This window comes from Somniosus microcephalus, chromosome 3 (genome assembly GCF_052327205.1).
Source record: "Somniosus microcephalus isolate GS21.2 chromosome 3, FLI_Smic_1.0, whole genome shotgun sequence".
NCBI lineage: Eukaryota > Metazoa > Chordata > Chondrichthyes > Squaliformes > Somniosidae > Somniosus > Somniosus microcephalus.
Genome location: NC_140989.1, coordinates 318,590,456 through 318,608,226, shown reverse-complemented (window position 1 = coordinate 318,608,226; position 17,771 = coordinate 318,590,456). Strand labels below are relative to the sequence as shown.

The 17,771-nt window shown below is 38.8% G+C and overlaps 1 protein-coding gene across 10 annotated transcripts in view; it reads left to right on the top strand.

Annotated features, from left to right (window-relative positions):
* Positions 1-17,771, top strand: part of mast2 (microtubule associated serine/threonine kinase 2) — a 518,017-nt gene that overhangs the window by 460,951 nt on the left and 39,295 nt on the right. For all 10 annotated transcript variants that reach the window (XM_085983018.1, XM_085983016.1, XM_085983015.1 and 7 more), the window contains 7 exons: positions 1,726-1,934; positions 4,570-4,708; positions 8,420-8,552; positions 11,854-12,019; positions 13,868-13,969; positions 14,496-14,618; positions 16,987-17,096. In XM_085983018.1, coding sequence (XP_085839144.1) covers positions 1,726-1,934; positions 4,570-4,708; positions 8,420-8,552; positions 11,854-12,019; positions 13,868-13,969; positions 14,496-14,618; positions 16,987-17,096 — 982 coding nt within the window. The remainder of the gene's footprint in view (positions 1-1,725; positions 1,935-4,569; positions 4,709-8,419; positions 8,553-11,853; positions 12,020-13,867; positions 13,970-14,495; positions 14,619-16,986; positions 17,097-17,771) is intronic.

Below are 17,771 nucleotides of genomic sequence, written 5' to 3'. Positions count from 1 at the left end.
CTGTGACTCTCATTAGAATATGCTCAAATGTAAAATGGGGGTAAATTAGCACAAAGCAGCATCAACAATCCGAGCCCAAGGAAAGTGACAAACTCGCACCATATATTTCTTCTTTAAGTATAAAATTTGAAGTTTCAACTCATTTAGCCATCATTCAGGCACAGCATGCTTAAGAACCTGCAATTGGGAAAGTTGTTCAATTTTTAATGTGCCATATACCTATGCAATGAAAATTAATTCAAAGAAACAATGAGGATAAATTTATTTTAAAAGTTCAAAAAATTTCAATGCTATACCAGAAAAATGGCTCCTGCTGCGCCTGAAAATCTGGTCCTAATTTGAAGTGAGCTTCTGAGCAAGTGCAATTGCAGTAAACTTGCTTATAAGCTCTATAACTTGGTAACGTGGCCATTATTATAGGCAGAAATGCGTTTGGGAGGTGGGATCGCTAGATGATTGTAAAAGATCGAGGGTATTTTGGCGTATTGTATTTACACGCATAGCTCACTTACACCCGAAATTCCGCTATTTTTTAGGCCACATATTTGATTTGCATCCAGATTGCGCGTGCCTCTGGATGCAAGTACACGGGAAATTCCAGGCCAATACCTTCTACCAGTCAAAGAAACAGGACTGGTAAACCAATGCATGCCATCACCATTTATAACATATAGTTTATTTTGAGATTACACATCCTTAGACTTGGCTGTCATGGCCCAAATATTCCGATCGCAGGCCTCCCACGGGCGGAGGGCTGCGATCTGGAAAAATCTGCGCCCTTACCTGAGGGAGGCACACAGTTCTGCTGCTGGGCCTCTCCAAACTGCCGGTGCGCAGGGCCCACGTATCCCAGAGGCGCAGCTAGTTTGCAGCGTCCCTGGGATCACATGGGCCATGGGGAGCCAATCAGAGAAGGGAATCTCCTGTCAAATATATGAATGGAGATCACCCCCAAAACATAGTAAAACTTCAAATAAATTTGAAAAAAAAAATCACATTTTTAAAATGACTTGAAATTACATAAATTAACTATTTTAAACAAAAATTTAAATTTTTGAACAAAATAATTAAAGTTTTTAACGGGGCTAAAAATAAACTTCCTTTTCTTTAAAGTATTTTTGAATGATAAGTCAGTGGAAATTTAAAAAAAACTTTTTTTCAACTCTTATCCTGGTAAAAGCAGGCCTTACACCTGCTTTTACCAGGCACAAGAATTGTAAGTGTTTTCTGCGGGCAGAGAGAGGGTCTCCAAAAAGCAGAACTACCCGCCCGCAGAGGCCCTTCTCCTGGAAAGCTGGAGCTTTCTTGACAGATCTGAAATGCTGGTTTTCAGCGCATGTGCAGTGCGTGCCTGAAACTGGCATTTCCAATGTCCCTATGGGTGGGTACACAGCGCGTACCCACCCGTAGGGATCGAAATATCCGGCCCCATATGTTTGTTCATCAGTGTAACCAAGTATGGAGTACTGAGTGTAGATGAGTTAATATTTTTCCACTAATATTATAAAAATGTCACTATTTGGATTGTCAGATTAACCTACTATATGTACAATATAATACACTGATTTGTCTATTTCTGAGTAACCTTCTAACCTTTTAAGAACATTGCCATTTTACTAGGATTATTATGCTAGCTGCTGTTACTTCTGATCAAAGATTTTTGTTGCTGTTGGGCTTGTGTCATATAGGAGTTAGTAACTGGTACAATGTGTGCGTTTATTCCAGAGCGGTCTATCTTGTAAGGCATAAGGAAACACGGCAGAGGTTTGCAATGAAGAAAATTAATAAGCAGAACCTCATTCTAAGGAACCAAATCCAGCAAGCATTTGTTGAAAGAGACATCCTGACCTTTGCTGAAAACCCTTTCGTTGTGAGCATGTTCTGCTCATTTGAGACTAAACGGCATCTGTGTATGGTGATCGAGTATGTAGAAGGTTAGTTACCGAATTGCTTATGCATGCAGTCTCTTTTTGAAATAGTGGCTACATTGTCAAGTTCAAGTTGCGACGTGAACTTTTTAGAACATTACTCCTTTTTAAAAAATATATATATAATTTTGTTTCTTGTCCTAAAGGTGCTAAATTGTGCTCTGTGTGATTCCATGGTTGCTGGCAATCCACTTGTGCATTGCCCAAGTAACCATCCTTCATACGTGAGCCTAGAAAGCAAATGTTAATGGGTTACTTGACTACAGGGGGATCACAACCAAACAATCCTGTTCTCAGCTGGGGAGTGAAGATTCCTACTGTGCATTATGTGCAACAGAATTATACACCTGTTTATAATCATCTTTATAATTTTGCCCCACACAGCGTGCACAGGAAAATCTCTACTGATTTCCTCATAAGTAGGCTTTCCAGCAGGGTAACTGGATAATAATCCATGACAGGAATCCTGGTTATTCCCACCCCACCCCATAGCAACCATAGTCTTTGAGGAGTTGCAGTGGCACTCACCTCACATCCCCACTACTGCCTTGGCAGAATTCAGCAGACTCAACACAAACCCAGGCATCAAATTTAAGACATTCCTGTGGCTTTGTGTTTTTCAAATTTAGTAAAGTTTAAAAAAAACTACCTAGACAGGACTGTCCTTTATTGATGTTCCCTCTAGAAGATTCTATTGTCGTAAACATTACAGTTATCGGTAATCTTCTCTGTCTTTTCTATTTGCTATCCTTGTTTTAGATGTCTGTGAGCTCAGTAGTACTTTTCTAAGGTTTTGTACTGGGGCATCCCTTTAATTACCGCCCAAATACGATCATGCTACAGCCCTTATTTTTAAATAGCAGAGGTAAATCCATGCTTCAAAATTAAGTTTAAAAAATGTAGTGAGGTGAACGCTTTAAAATTGAAAGCAACCATCTCAGCACAGTTCTAGTTATCACTGCAGTGCCTGCTTCTGTATCCATCCATATAATAACGCAATGCCAAAGTGACATCACAGCAAAGTTTCAGCCTATTTTTTTGGACTACACAAATATACTCATTTTAACTTAATTGTTACCATTAACACCTTAGACCAATTGTTAGAGATAAACTGTGTCTTGGTTATTCCTACATAAAGTGACCGTGACTCAACTGTGGCTTTGATACTTGATGAGTTATCTTCTTGGTCTCGCTTGTGGAGATATATTTATTCTGTTCCAATTGGCCCTGCCATCAGTGAGTACTGTAAGACCAAACCACATGATCTTAATGATTTATAAATCATTGGACAATTTTAACATTTTAAGTGCAAAAGCAAGGGTAATTGTTTTGGGTAGGTGAAATGTTTGTTTATCCACTGTTACTGGGATCTTTCTACATTGCTCATGAAAATGGATCACACTATTTATCACCAGGTACACACTACAAATTCCTTATTCTTGTTTAACAACCCATTCTGAGTAATAATGTAAATACTGTGCAATGAGGGTCCTTAGTTATTTCTAACACGATCTCTGGCTGATGACTGATGGGCTTGTTGTGTTCACAGCTGAATCTCTGAGTGCTAACCATTTACTACTTGCAATAGCATATTCTTATCTAATGACAGCTGGAAAGTAATGGAAGTGTTGTAAGAAAAAAGTTTCTTTTCCTTACATATCTACTAAGCTTCAAGTTTTTACATAAAATAGCGAAATCTCAGCAAAGATCAGCTTGCACCGATTCAAAACTGATCTGAATGCAAACTAATATTATTGATCTTCTTGGAAGCAGACATACTGAAGGGGATACTCCATGTTATACCAGGGCATTGACTCCACTGAGTGCCTGTAAATGCTAATAATTTTGAAGTTTTCACAAATTTGTCTAAATCTCTCTGGCTTGCTCTCTACAGCTTCTCTGGATTGCAGTCTTTATTTTAACTTGTATCCTGAAGTGAAATATCCACAGAATCTCAAAATATTTTCCTTATGAGTCTGTAGAGTATCAATGTTTAAATATAATTACTCGGTATATTTAGTTACAGTGAAACTTCACTAAGCTGATCGGCTTGGTGAAAAGCGGTTGACTTAACAGATTAGTGACTTAGAGGGGCTCATTGGGTTTGTACCACATGTGTTTGAATGTTTTCAAAGGATATTTTTCTCACTATTTATTTCATTTGTCTCTGAACTGATAGGCCAATTGATAGATAAATTTCCACAGTGTTAGCCAGTTAAATCAGCTAGTGCTACAATAACTAATCTGCTGAACCAAACCTTCAACACCAAGATTCCTGTCATCAGTTATTGCTGTAGTGATATCAGTGGCACTGTTGACTTTTAATGATTACAGAAGTGGAAAGCTTTGGTAGAAGTTGAAAATGAGGCATGGAAGCAAAAGAAACAACTTCCTGGACACCAGGTTGGCCCAGTTAATGGGATAAAAGTTACAGTGTTAACATTTATTTCAAAATAGAACTTTTTTTTAAAAAAAAGGTCAACCTGGTGGAGTTAATGGAATGGTCAATGTGTAAAGTTCTACGCTATTTGTGTTTTTAGTAAAAAGTTACTCGGTATATTTTCAAATTCAGATTGCTAACATTGATAAATAGCAAAGCATTTCTGTAACAGTGTCTTTTTTTTTGCATTTTGCACCATAGGTGGTGACTGTGCAACTTTACTGAAGAATATTGGTGCTTTGCCGGTTGAGATGGCCAGGATGTATTTTGCAGAGACTGTGCTGGCTTTGGAGTACCTACACAATTATGGTGTTGTTCACCGCGACCTCAAGCCAGACAAGTATGAATTCTTGCACTCACTAATTTCTACCAGGCTAATAACTTGGATTTGAAGTGTTTGGAGTACTTAAGTGTTGGGTATCTTTCTCATTTGTAGGTTTAGTAATTGTGAGCAACAGCCGATCAACCACATGACAACAATACAAGTGCACGTACTGACATTTGCATGTTCTCAGTCCAATTGTTAAAGGTATACATCCTCGCCCTAGAGGGTTACAGCTCAGAAGGAGACCAACCATTCAGACAATTGTGTCTATGCTGGCTCTTCGCTAGAGCAGTCCAAAACTATTCACATTACTCTGTTTTCTCCCTATAGCCCTCTACCAAATATCCTCTTTGCATTCTTTGATCCATTGGAAATAGTCCCAGTATCTCAAGTTTCAATATAGTTTCCCAACCCTAGGGAAAAAGGAAATGTATGTCTCTCCCTGAATGTATCAAGGTCACCTTATTTGTAGCCCCCTATCAAATTAATTTTGATGTTGTCATGTGGGAAAAAAACTGGTTGTTTATGTTGCCCCTTATCTCCAACTCTTCCTGGCAAGCCATTTGTGTTTGGGCAGGGTGTAATTTTCTTCAAATTCCTAAGGATCTCAGCATACCGCAATGTATTTCTCTACAATGAGTGATCTTCTCCCAAGGCTTTGCCAGTGCCATTCTTGGAATGGCCATAAGATGTGAATGGAAGAAGAAGGGTTTTCTCTTTCCTTTTCCTCCATATGGGGAGCGAACTTGGCCCATGTAGACCACCTTCACAATCACATGCTGAGATGCGGAATTTACTGTTTAGTGAATCCCATGAGCATTGCCATAGCACATAATTTCATTAGATGGTTCCAGTTAATACAAAAAAAAGTCCTTGGTGATCGCTACTGGAGTCAGAAGGTTGTAGGTTCATGTCCCACTCCAGAGACTTGAGAATATAATCCAGACTGACCTTTCAGTGCAGTACTGAGGGAGTGCTGCACTGTCAGAGGGTGCTGTCTTTTGGATGAGAGGTTAAAGCAAGGTCCCGTCTTCCCTCTCAGGTAGACGGAAAAGACCCCGTGGCACTATTCAAAGTGCAGGGGTGTTCTCCCGGGTGTCCTGGCCAATATTTATCCCTCAACCAACATTACTTGAAACAAATAATCAGGTCATTATCACATTGTTGTTTGTGCACAAATTAGCAGCTGCATTTCCTACATTACAACAGTGACTACACTTCAAAAAGTACTTCATTGGCTTTAAAACACTTTGGGATGTTCCGAGGTTGTGAAAGGTGCTATATAAATGCAAGTTTTTTCTTTCTCTTTCTTAGAATATTGCAGCATCATGTATATGCCTAAATCCTGGTTGCAGGGAGAAAACACAATTTTGAAGGAATCTATCTTCTAAATTCTCATTAATTTCATTTTGCAAGACAAAAGAATGAAGTGTGAATTAGTTGCTAACTCATTTTTCTAGTATAGTAGTATTTATTAATATACCAAAAATTTCACACTCCATTTCAAAAATAATTCAGTTTGATTCTAAGGAAAATAAATTCCACTTGAAAATTTTCTATTTCTTGTTTTATTAGTAAAATAATTTAGCACATGTAAAACAGCCGTATCAACTTTATTATTGCAAGTGTCAAGCACTTTAATGTGTTTTGCAGCCCATAACATGTTCCCACATTTTGTCAATTATTTTGAGATATCTCAGATGGCCTAAAAGTACCAGCCTGGAATAAGAGTTCCCGATCTTCCACACATCCACCTGGTCAGTTACAGAAATCAGCCAACCTATTTCACAGACGAGGAGCAAAGCTTTCTGAAAAGCCACCTTAACAGTCATTCTCCCTCCACTCTACCCAAGCTCCCCTCACAAAGCACGGCTCCACGCTTCTCTCCCCCCCCCCCCCCCCCCCCTTAACCCCTCCACCCAAAGTGCTGCTCTTGGCTTCTCCGTCATCTCCAAATAAGTGCTGCTGCTGACTTCTCTCCTTTCTCTCTTTTTCCCCTCCGCGCCCCTTCCTCCCATAAATACTACTACCGGCATCGTCATCTCCAAAGTGCTGTTGCCCACCTCTCTCCTTGCTTCATCACCCCAAACCCCTCCTTCCAGTCACAGCTTTTTAAAAATTGCTGCTCCAGACTTCTCCCCTCTCTTCTCTTTAAATGCTGCTGCTGAGTTCTCTTACGCCACCTCCCCCGCGCCCCCCCCCCCCCCCCCCGCAACACCCCCCGATTCCCCAAAGCAGCACAGGTCTCGGCCTCTTCTCTCTTCCCCCCCCTCAAAAATGTTGCTCTTAGCCTCTACCCTATTCTCTCCAAAATGCGCACATTATAATAAATGTGGCCTTTTCAATGAGTTACACCAGATCAAAAAATCTTCTTTCTACTTATAATCAAATAAATATCTTTTGAGGTGAATTCCAGTAGTTGATTAGCCTTGTTGACAATAACTTCAAACAGAGTGGTAAGTTCTAGTGAACAGCTGGTAAATCCTGCCCCAAACCTTCCTACCTTCCCCATTGGGCACCCATGCATTATATACAAGATTGCAATACCGTGTGCATGAGCTTCTCCTATGGCATATTAAATGGTATCTGCCATTCCGTAGCTCAGCAGCTTAATTTCTCCAGATTATTTTGAAATAATAAATCCAGTGGACATGAGTATGAAATTGGTAAATTTCAATCCAGACTGGGATTTTTTCCTCTCGCACAGAGTAGATAATGAAAGTAGTTCATTCAATGTCAATTCCTTTAAAAATGAGCTGGATGATTATATGTTACACTCACTATTGTCTTTACATTTGTGCCTTGTACCCTGATATAACATGATCTCTAGTATAGCACATGTTTGCGGGTTCCTTAAAAGAGCCAATATTTAGCATACCACTTGCACATGACATCCAAGAACAGTTTTATAAAGAAGCAGCTACTGTATTTACATTATCCAAATTGTATGAAGATAATTTATGTAAAGGAGCATTGTCATATTGCCACAAATGAGTACAGGAAACTTTTTTTTATCCGGCACGGACGGGACCGATGTGGTGCCGGTTCATCAAAAATTCCGGATAACCGAACGCTATAGTAAAAGATACGGAGCTGAGAGCTCCGTATAAAGCAACAAATCCTGTGGCTTGCTTCAGAACAATGGGCACAAGTTGCAAGCGTCTCTGTAGCTTAGCAACAGCTGCAGCCACACCCTTGCACAGCAACAAATGGAGTTAAAAAAGTAATAAAAGTTACCTGAACCTACTCCTGAATTTTGCCGGTTAACCGAGATTTCTGGTTATTTAGGTGCCGGTAAATCGAAAGTTTCCTGTATATTGTTTATCATTAAAAAAAAATCCTTTTTGAGTTATAAAATTGCCACTTTAAATACATAACATTGCATAACTCTGTGATTATTTCAATTACATTAGTCTTGTGTTCACATGGCATTATAAATATTTTGAGCACAGGTCTCAAAGCATTATATCTGTCATCTGAACATTCAGATTAGATTACTGCCTTGAATTCACTCCACTGTATCTGTGTTATTGATGCATACACTTCTAAGACTATTAGTACATTACAATTTGACATCATTACTTGAATTGAGGAAATCAGCTGCTAATTGATAGAAGCTTTCTGCCCCGTTTGATTTAGAAAAATGATTGGCAATCTCGTAATACATTGCAAAACCTGTCCTGTCTAAATGGCCTCTAATATTGACTGAGCTCTTTCCTCTTGCAGTCTGCTCATCACTTCAATAGGTCACATCAAGCTGACAGATTTTGGACTTTCAAAGATTGGTCTGATGAGCCTGACTACCAATCTGTATGAAGAGCACATTGAAAAAGACGCAAGAGAATTTCTTGACAAGCAGGTGAAAAAAACAGATAATCTTCTAGTGAACATTTTTGAGTGCTGTTACTGACCTCTTTTTGTGGAATTATTGTTGTGGAGTACAATTGGTGTTAATCTCATTGTTACTAATCTAACTAGCCACGATATACAGTATTCTGCTTTACTTCATTATCTCTCCTGCGATTTCTGTCAGAAGACTTTGGAGTTGGTAGTTAAGTGAAAAATTACATTTATAAAAATCCAATCTTAAATGTCATTTACAGTTTCTTTCCCACAATGTCCTTGAAACTAAGTGCACATTTCAGCTGCTGGCATTGTGTAGCAGAATAGAAGTGAACATCGGGCATTCCTTAATTTACATTGTCCTTGGACTAAGATAACTCTTAAATATTGGTACAGAAATACTGTAGCCCCTAAAGGATACTATAACATTTAGTATGTGATTTGTTCTTTGTTTTATTGTTGTGTTACTGAAGAGAATGGCATGAAGGACAAGAAAATATAATGCACTGGAGAACTGCGCTCCCCTCTAAGAGGTGTCTCCAAATCCAGACGAGGATGAATGGCCTCCTCTCTAATGACCATAAGGCGCTTAAGTGAAATAAGTTTGATAAGTCTCAAACCAGTTTGTAGTTTATTCAAATCCACAACCCAAAACTGCCTATAATTTTGCACAAATTATTTGCCTCACTTAGAAAGCCCACAAGTATGAACATTTTTCCAGTGACAGCACCAAGCTCAGGTATTGACGCTTCGGGGTAAATAAGCTGCCTTAACACCTACCTTAGAAAAGCTGCTGTTTGCTGCATCAGTATAATTTTTTTTAATTTTCTACAGCAGCCATTATTATGTCTTGCTATAATAATGCAAGTTGTTGTTGTCTCTTAGTGAGATTCACAATTTGTGCCAAGCTGTGATTTAAGACTGCCCAAATTTATTTTAAAACCACCATATATAGAGAGACACTGAAAGGAGACTGTGATCCTACTAGTTTGGGCTGGATTTGAATACAGATTCTAGAGTGAAAGAACTATTGTAACGCACAGCATCACCCATTTTTTAATATTTTAATCAGTGAAAAACTGGAACTGTTACAAAATTTTTAGCAAATTAATTCAAAGAATATCTATCTGGATAGGAAAGGATTAATATATTGTAATTGTTGGCTTAATAAGCCACTGACTGTCTAGCAATAGTTTCTTAATGAATGAAGTTATTACAAAACTTATTTTTACTGAAAATCTGAAGATGATTACTATTAAACTGATTCTGATTATCAGTTATGTATCTGTAATAGCATTTAATAATTTGCATATTAAGTAGAAAATGATGTGAAAACATACTACATGGGATAAATAAGTTTGGTATTTTAGCAGCGCTCTCATTTCTAACCATTTTTTTTCTTTTCCTCTTTCATTTCCCCCCCCCCCCCCCCCCCACCCATTATGCATTTCTTTAAAGCAATTCCACAGATGGTGGCACTTGCACCTTGTTCAAGTGGCCAATTTTAATTTGTAAGCCTGATGGGTGGCAGGCTATTTGTGCAGGCATTATAACTGAACCCGGTACTGTAATCACTTGACTTTCAGAAGTGTACACATTCCAGTAGGACATTCTAGACAAGCCAACTTTTTTTTCATTTCTAATCCTGGTACTGCATCACCATCTTTGCATTAAAGACAGGACAGCTCAGCAATCAAACCTGGGAAATTCCAGGTCTAAAGGACTCGGTACATTTCCAACACATTTTAAAATAAAGTGCTAATACTATTTAAATAGTACTGTAGCAATGATGGAGACAACAAATGATGTTGGCCCGTATTTTCCGATCCCTACGGGTGGGTAAGAGCTGTGTACACACCCGTAGAGACCTTGCAAGTGCCGGTTTCAGGCATGCGAGGGGCATGCATTGAAAACCGGCACTTCCGATCTGTCAAGAATCCTCTTGACAGATCGGACGCCTGCCCTAGAGAAGGGCCTCTGCGGGGGGAGAGTTCCGCTTTCTGCAGAACCTCCGCCCGCTGAAATCCCTTAAAAATCTTACGCCTGGTAAGGCCTGCTTTTACCAGCATAAGAGTTTAAAAAAGTAAAAAAAAAAAAATTTTTCACTCATTTATAATTTTAAAATACTTTTTAAAAAGGTAAGTTTATTTTTAGCCCTGTAAAAAACTTTAATTTTTATTTCAAAAAATTAAATTTTTGTTTAAATTATTTAATTTAATGTAATTTTAACTAATTTTAAAAATGTGATTAAAAAAATGTATTTAATATTTTGATGTGTTTCTTGAGTAATCCCCATTCATACTTTTGACGGGTCTAAGCTGAGAGACCTGTCAAAAGTATGAAGGAGGATTCCCTTCTTTCATTGGTTCCCCATGGCCCACGTGGTCCCAGGGACACTTGTGAACCGCATGCGCCCCTGGGATACCTGGGCCCTGCGCATTTCGACTGTGGAGAGGCCCAGGAGCGCAAATGTCCGGATCTCCGGAGCCCTTGGGTAAGGGCATAGGTTTTTTCCAGATTGGAGACGTCCGCACGCAGGAAGCCTCCGATCGGAAAATACAGGTCGTTGTGAATTCAAAATAACTGCAGCAAGTGAATTCATACACAGTTCTGTGGTATGGTTTGATTACACACAAGACTAATTGAATTTGACGTATAAGGAAGTGAAAGTATGCAACTGCCACCACGTAGCATTCAGAAAGATGCTTGTTGCCAAAATCTAAGTGGGATTCCGAGACAGGACTGGCACTAACCTAGCTTGCGAAGTGGAAGGTCATGCAAGAGAACTAAAAATTATTTTGATGTTAGAAATGGGCAAGAAATTGTCGCACTTATTTGGTGTTGGGAGTGAAGTGTTGCTTGAAGCTTTCAGCTTGGAACCTTAATGGGTGAGACATATTACATGTTTTATTGGTTAAGTAGTTTTCAGGTGATTTCTTCTGAGTTTCAGTTGATCATATCTTTGTGGAAAGTCAGCATACATCCATAATCTTGCCTGTTAGGTGACTATTGTCAAATGCTCTGCTTGATTAAGATCTCATGTAGTATAATTATCAGTTAACCTGTGCCACGTGTTCCAAAATGTGGCATGATCAACTCCTAGTTCTTACAATGAATAGTACGTCATTTGTTTGTGTCTTCAATCAGGTAGGTTTATTGAGCTGTCTTCATTTTCCGGGTATTTATGGACACAAAGCCACATCAGAGTGAATGTTCCATTCATTTAATCATATTGACGTTTGCTAAACTGGAAAATATTTTGCTGAAGCAGTGGGAAAATAAACTTTTTTAAAACTGGTTTCTTTATCTTGGCAAAGGTATGTGGAACTCCAGAATACATCGCTCCTGAAGTGATACTGCGGCAGGGCTATGGGAAGCCAGTGGATTGGTGGGCCATGGGTATAATCCTGTATGAATTTCTGGTGGGATGTGTTCCTTTTTTTGGAGATACTCCAGAGGAACTGTTTGGACAAGTGATAAGTGGTAAGTTATGTTTTGGATTTTTGGTTTTTAACTTCACCCCAATTATGATGTGTGGAGAACATTGAAGAGAAGCACCAAATAAATCCTGCAATGCCAAATTGCTTCTAGCAGCTAGAATGTTATTTTTTACAGTGGAAGTCAAAGTCCCCTTCTACAGTACATTATCATCCCAGGCTTCTGATTCTATTAGGGTTATATATCCACTAAGTGCTGTTATTAGAGTGATAGTTAATGCACCTACAAAAATCTTTGTTAACTTAAGTTGTTAAATTATTTTAAACAGCTTGTTAAAGTAGTGGATATAGTAGTTTTACACAAGTACATTAAACAATGTGCCAAGAATAGCATTCAGCAGATTTTACATAGAATTACATAGAAATTACAGTACAGAAACAGGCCAGGTTGGTGTTTATCCTTCACACAAGCAGTAATCCTCACTCCATGTGCCCGCCCTGTTCCCATATCCCTTTATTCCCTTTCCTTCAACCACTTTCTAATCTATTCTGAAATATTGACATGGTCTCTGCTTCAATCACGAACATTAGACGTGCATTTCATAGCCACACAACCCTCCATTTAAAAAAAAAAAAAAAAAAAAATTCTCCGCTTTGCCCTAAATTTCTTACATTTAATCTTGTATCTATGTCCCAGTTTTGGTGTCTCAATTTCAAAGAGGATATTCAGTTATTTTCAGACTATGTGCAGAAAAGGGCTACACAGTTGATCCCAGAGCTTAAGGGAATGACATATGAAGAAAGATTCACTACCTTGGGTCTTTTCACTCTTGAAAAGAGAAGACTGAGAGGAGATATGATAAAAGTGTTTAAATCTATGAAAGGTTTGAACAAATTGGATCCAAGAAAGTTTTTCTGCCATATACAGAATTTAAGCACAAGGGCCCATATTTACAAATTAAAGAAAACAAAGGAAAACAGGAATAAAAACAGAAAATGCTGGAAATACTCAGCAGGTCAGGCAGCATCTGTGGAGAGAGAAACAGAGTTAACGTTTCAGGTCGATGACCTTTCATCAGTTCTGAAACGTTAACTCTGTTTCTCTCTCCACAGATGCTGCCTGACTTGCTGAGTATTTCCAGCATTTTCTGTTTTTATTTCAGATTTCCTGCATCTGCAGTGTTTTGCTTTTTTATTGAAGGTAAACAGGAAATGCAGGAGGAACTTTTTTGCTGAAAGGGTGGTAAGTATGTGGAATAGATTACTGGTATGTGTGGTGGAACAATAAACCTTAATGGGTTTCAAGAAGGAACTAAATAGGTTCTTGTCAACAAATGGAATTCAGGATTAAATGCACCAAAGGAATACTGTGGATAGGTGGATTAGATGGATGGACCGACCGTCTTCTCCTGCCTGAAACTGTTACTATGTAAACTGGGCTCTCTTCAGTGATGGGCTTCGATAAGGTAGCTAAAGAAAATCTATTTCTGCTGGTCATGTGTTGATAACTAGAGGGTATGAATTTAAGTTAATCACCAAAAGAACACAGGGCGAAGTCAGGAGATTTACACAGAGGGTTGTAGGGACTTGGAATATTCTACCAGAAAGGGTGGTAGAAACAAATTCATAGTAGCCTTTGAAATTGAAGTAGATAAATACATGAAAAATAATACATTTAAAGCATATATTGGAAGAGGACAAAATAATGGGACTAACTGGATTGTTCTTTCAGAGAGTTGGCACAGGAGTAAATGGCCAAGTGATCTTTTGTGCTGTGATTATATGATTTAATTTTGTAGGAAGTTTTGAATTATTTAAATGAGACATTGCAAGTATGTAAGTGTTTATTTGTTTCACACAAAATCTTCCATTACCTTTTTGTTTCATTGCTCAGATGAGATAGCTTGGCCTGATGGAGATGATGCTTTACCACTTGATGCTGAGGACCTCATCTCAAAGCTGCTACGGCAAAATCCATTGGAACGACTGGGTACAGGTAATGATCAGCATTTTCCTGAAGTATGACTAATGTTAGAATTCTACTGGTTTGGAATCTAAAATTCTGGAACATGAACAAGGTATTATAGCCATGGGTAAAATTGCTGTATGTTTGTGCATTTCAATTGCTTCTCTCTCTCCATCTCTCTTTCCTCTTCCCCCATGAAAACCTTTTTCTACTTTTCTATCTGAACTTGTTTTGAAATCGCAATGCCAACCTTTTACCTAAAAGACAATTGACTGGATATCAGGACAGTTTTCTAATGTACAGTGATCTTATTTTTAGTACACTGAAGAATAATTAAACTGTGCATGCGCATGTACTAGCTTATTGTTGTATTATTGTATTTTTCTGTACAGAAATTAAAACAGTGAATTAATCTTTTTTTTATTAAAAAGAAGGCTTTGCTTGTGGCTTGTGAGGGAGGGTTGTAGGGTGCTGAAAGTGCTCAACTTTGCCCTTTTTTGTGGGACCCAGATTGGTGGACTTGAATCAACACAGAACTATGCTTTCTCCTCCATAGGCAGTGCCAATGAAGTTAAGCAGCATCGATTCTTCACAGACCTGAACTGGAGCACTCTACTCCGTCAGAAGGCAGAATTCATTCCTCAGCTTGAGTCAGAAGATGACACCAGTTACTTTGACAGTAGGTCGAGTTTAGAAACCTGTGACCCTGGGGTTGAAAGATAAAATTCTAACTAATATCCTTCATCCTTTTCTTTTGTTTCATTGCCTCTTGTTGCATTACTGTACAAGTTTAAATGGTTGTTATAATAATTATGGAAATATTAACAAAGTTTAATGTTAAAGAGGAGAATCATACTATTTCCACTTCGAAAAATAAAATGGTAACCAAGAATTATAATTAACGTTTGTATATTACATTTTTACATTCCTACCCAATAATTTGTTCAATATGTGCTGATGACCTTATCAGGCTGGCTGGAAAATGTTGCTGAGATGAGTGGGGGCTGATTTGACATATACAGCTGAAATTGTACCATCTTGGAAGCATCCTCAGTTCATGCTTATGATTATTGATTTTGGCCTGGATTTTGCAGTGGTAATGACGACAAAACTGTCGGCGTTCGCCGTCATTACCCCTTTGAAACTGACCGTAACTTCAGGATTTAACGCATGCGCAGATGAGCACAGAAATCCTGAAGTTGCGGTCAGTCATTCCCTGCTCCACCACAGGCTGCGCTGTGGAACTTGCCATAGCCCGAAATCAGTTGAACTGACGAATATTTAAGCTTTTCTGCTCTAATACCGCTGTAAACACCCCATAAAAAGTTACGCCTTGTTGGAATAGGTGTAATTGGGATTTTAATGGCGTATCGACTGCTGAACACCCGTTCTGGCCCTGCAAAACTAATTTTACATTTGTGGAATGTCAAATTTCTCCATTATGATAAAAAATTACTAGATTTTTAAAATATATTTTTAAAGTTTGTTTATTAGATTTCAGCTTCTACTTTAACCCCATGTGTATTTTCCAATCTTTATTTCGCTCTCTGTAAAATTTTTAAAGAGTGAATTGATAATCGGTGCTTTTTACTTCCTGGTTTGCTGTCTGTGAGAATTCTTCAGTGTGATTGGCTGCTTGGACAGCTTGATGACATCACTCCGGCTCTATGCTGGGGATCCCCTTTCTACAGCGCTACAATCAATTTCAGGTCGAGAAAGCTAAAGCTTTCGCCACGGAGATCGCAAGATCTTTGTGGACAGCTTTCTTTGAGGTCAGCAGCGATCGCCGTTGCTTCGCCGCTGATTGCAAATTCGGGCCATTATTTTAAGACCCTCATGACTGAGTTCAATAAATTTTCCAGCTCCTTTCCCTGATGCCATTAGCACTCATCATGTAAACATAAATCAAAAGAACCATTTTTGTTTTTAAATAGTGGAAGTTAATCATAACGCTTTTCCTTGACTTTTTAAAATTTGTGCTGCACATAATGAAGAATATCGGATGTGGATACCAGTTAAACCTCTCAGTGTCAGTGTCAAGTACTCTCAGCTCAAATGCAGGCAATCCCGTTGCTTGCAACGAACAAGGAACATTCACTGCAGCCTCAGAAAAACCCTCCAAGAACATTGCCTTCCTCCAACTTTGGCCCCTTGTGCATCCCCCACTCCCTTCATCTCTGCATGGGTGGTCATGCCTTCAGCCTTCTAGGCCCTAAGCTCTAAAATTGCCTCCCTAAACCTCTGCCTCTCCACCTCTCCTCCTTTAAGACCCTCCTTAAAACCTACCTCTTTGACCAAGCTCTTAGTCACCCCACCTAATATCATATTTTGACTCAGTGTCAATATTTCTCAGATTATGCTCCTGTGAAGTGCCTTGGGAAGTTTTTCTAAGTGAAAGATGCTATTTAAGTGCAAGTTCTTGTAGTTTAGTGCTTAATTATGAGTAATTTTGTTCCAATGAACTCACAACTCAACCAAGTCATCTCATTTCATGGTCCTTGCAGTCAGTAGAGGGTTGAACTTGAACTTGAGATGACAGCACTGAAAACAGCCCTTTCCAAATCTTCAACCTCACAAAAATCAAACAGATCAAAGCAGCAAGTCCAAAAAAAACTGAGTTGCCCAGATTCTCAGAACTTGGTCTGCATGTGGCCCTTGGACCACGGGTTGAACACCTCTGTTCTAACTCACTGCACCACCCAGTCACCTAACAACTCAATGATTTTTAACAGAAATATAATAATGATGTTGATCCTCCCTGTTTAAAATTAAGTTTGATGGAAAAATGTTACTTTAATAGAATAAAAAAAAACAAATGCAGTCAAAGCCACTAATATGCTGATTTGATAGTTTAATGGCCATTTTTACCAAGCCTTTTGTTGCTGGTGTACGGTTTGGTCTGTTATTTTCAAGCAACACTTTATCTATCTTGACTTGTTGCAGTCAAAAGGGTTCTAATTGAGATGACTTGTGTGCAAAGCTGGCATTACAGAATCACTGAATTAGTACTCATTTTTGATGCACTGATGGTATCTTTCTTGTCATAGCTCGATCTGACAGGTTCCAACATCTTGATTCTGATGAGGAAGATGATACTAATGATGATGACCATGTAGAAATTAAACAGTTTTCATCATGTTCACCGAGATTCAGCAAGGTAAGTACAATATCTAGATTACTGAATGTGAGAGTTATTACTCTGCCGCTTTTCAGGGTTTACAGTGGTATAATTCAATAAGTGAATTTGAAGCATATAAGAACAGGAGAACATAATTAGGAGCAGGAATTGGCCATACGAGCCTGCTCCGCCATTCAATAAGATCATGGCTGATCTTTGACCTCACCTCCACTTTCCCGCCCGATCCCCATATCCCTTTATTCCCACTATATTTCAAAAATCTATCTATCTCAGCCTTGGCTATACTCAATGACTCAGCTTCCACAGCCCTTTGGGGTAGAGAATTCCAAAGATTCACAACCCTTTGAGTGAAGAAATTCCTCTTCATCTCGGTCTTAAATGGCTGACTCTTTATCCTGAGACTGTGTCCCCTAGCTCTAGACTCTCCAGCCAGGTGAAACAACCTCTCCGCATCTACCCTGTCAATCCCCACAAAATATTATATGTTTCAATGAGATCACCTCTCATTCTTCTAAACTCCAGAGAATATAGGCCCAATCTACTCAAACTCTCCTCATAGGACAACCCTCTCATCCCAGGGATCAATCTAGCGAACCTTTGTTGCACCGCATCCAAGGCAAGTATTTCCTTTATCAGATAAGGAGACTAAAAAGCCCTGTACAATTGTAATAAGACTTTGTTACTCTTGTACTC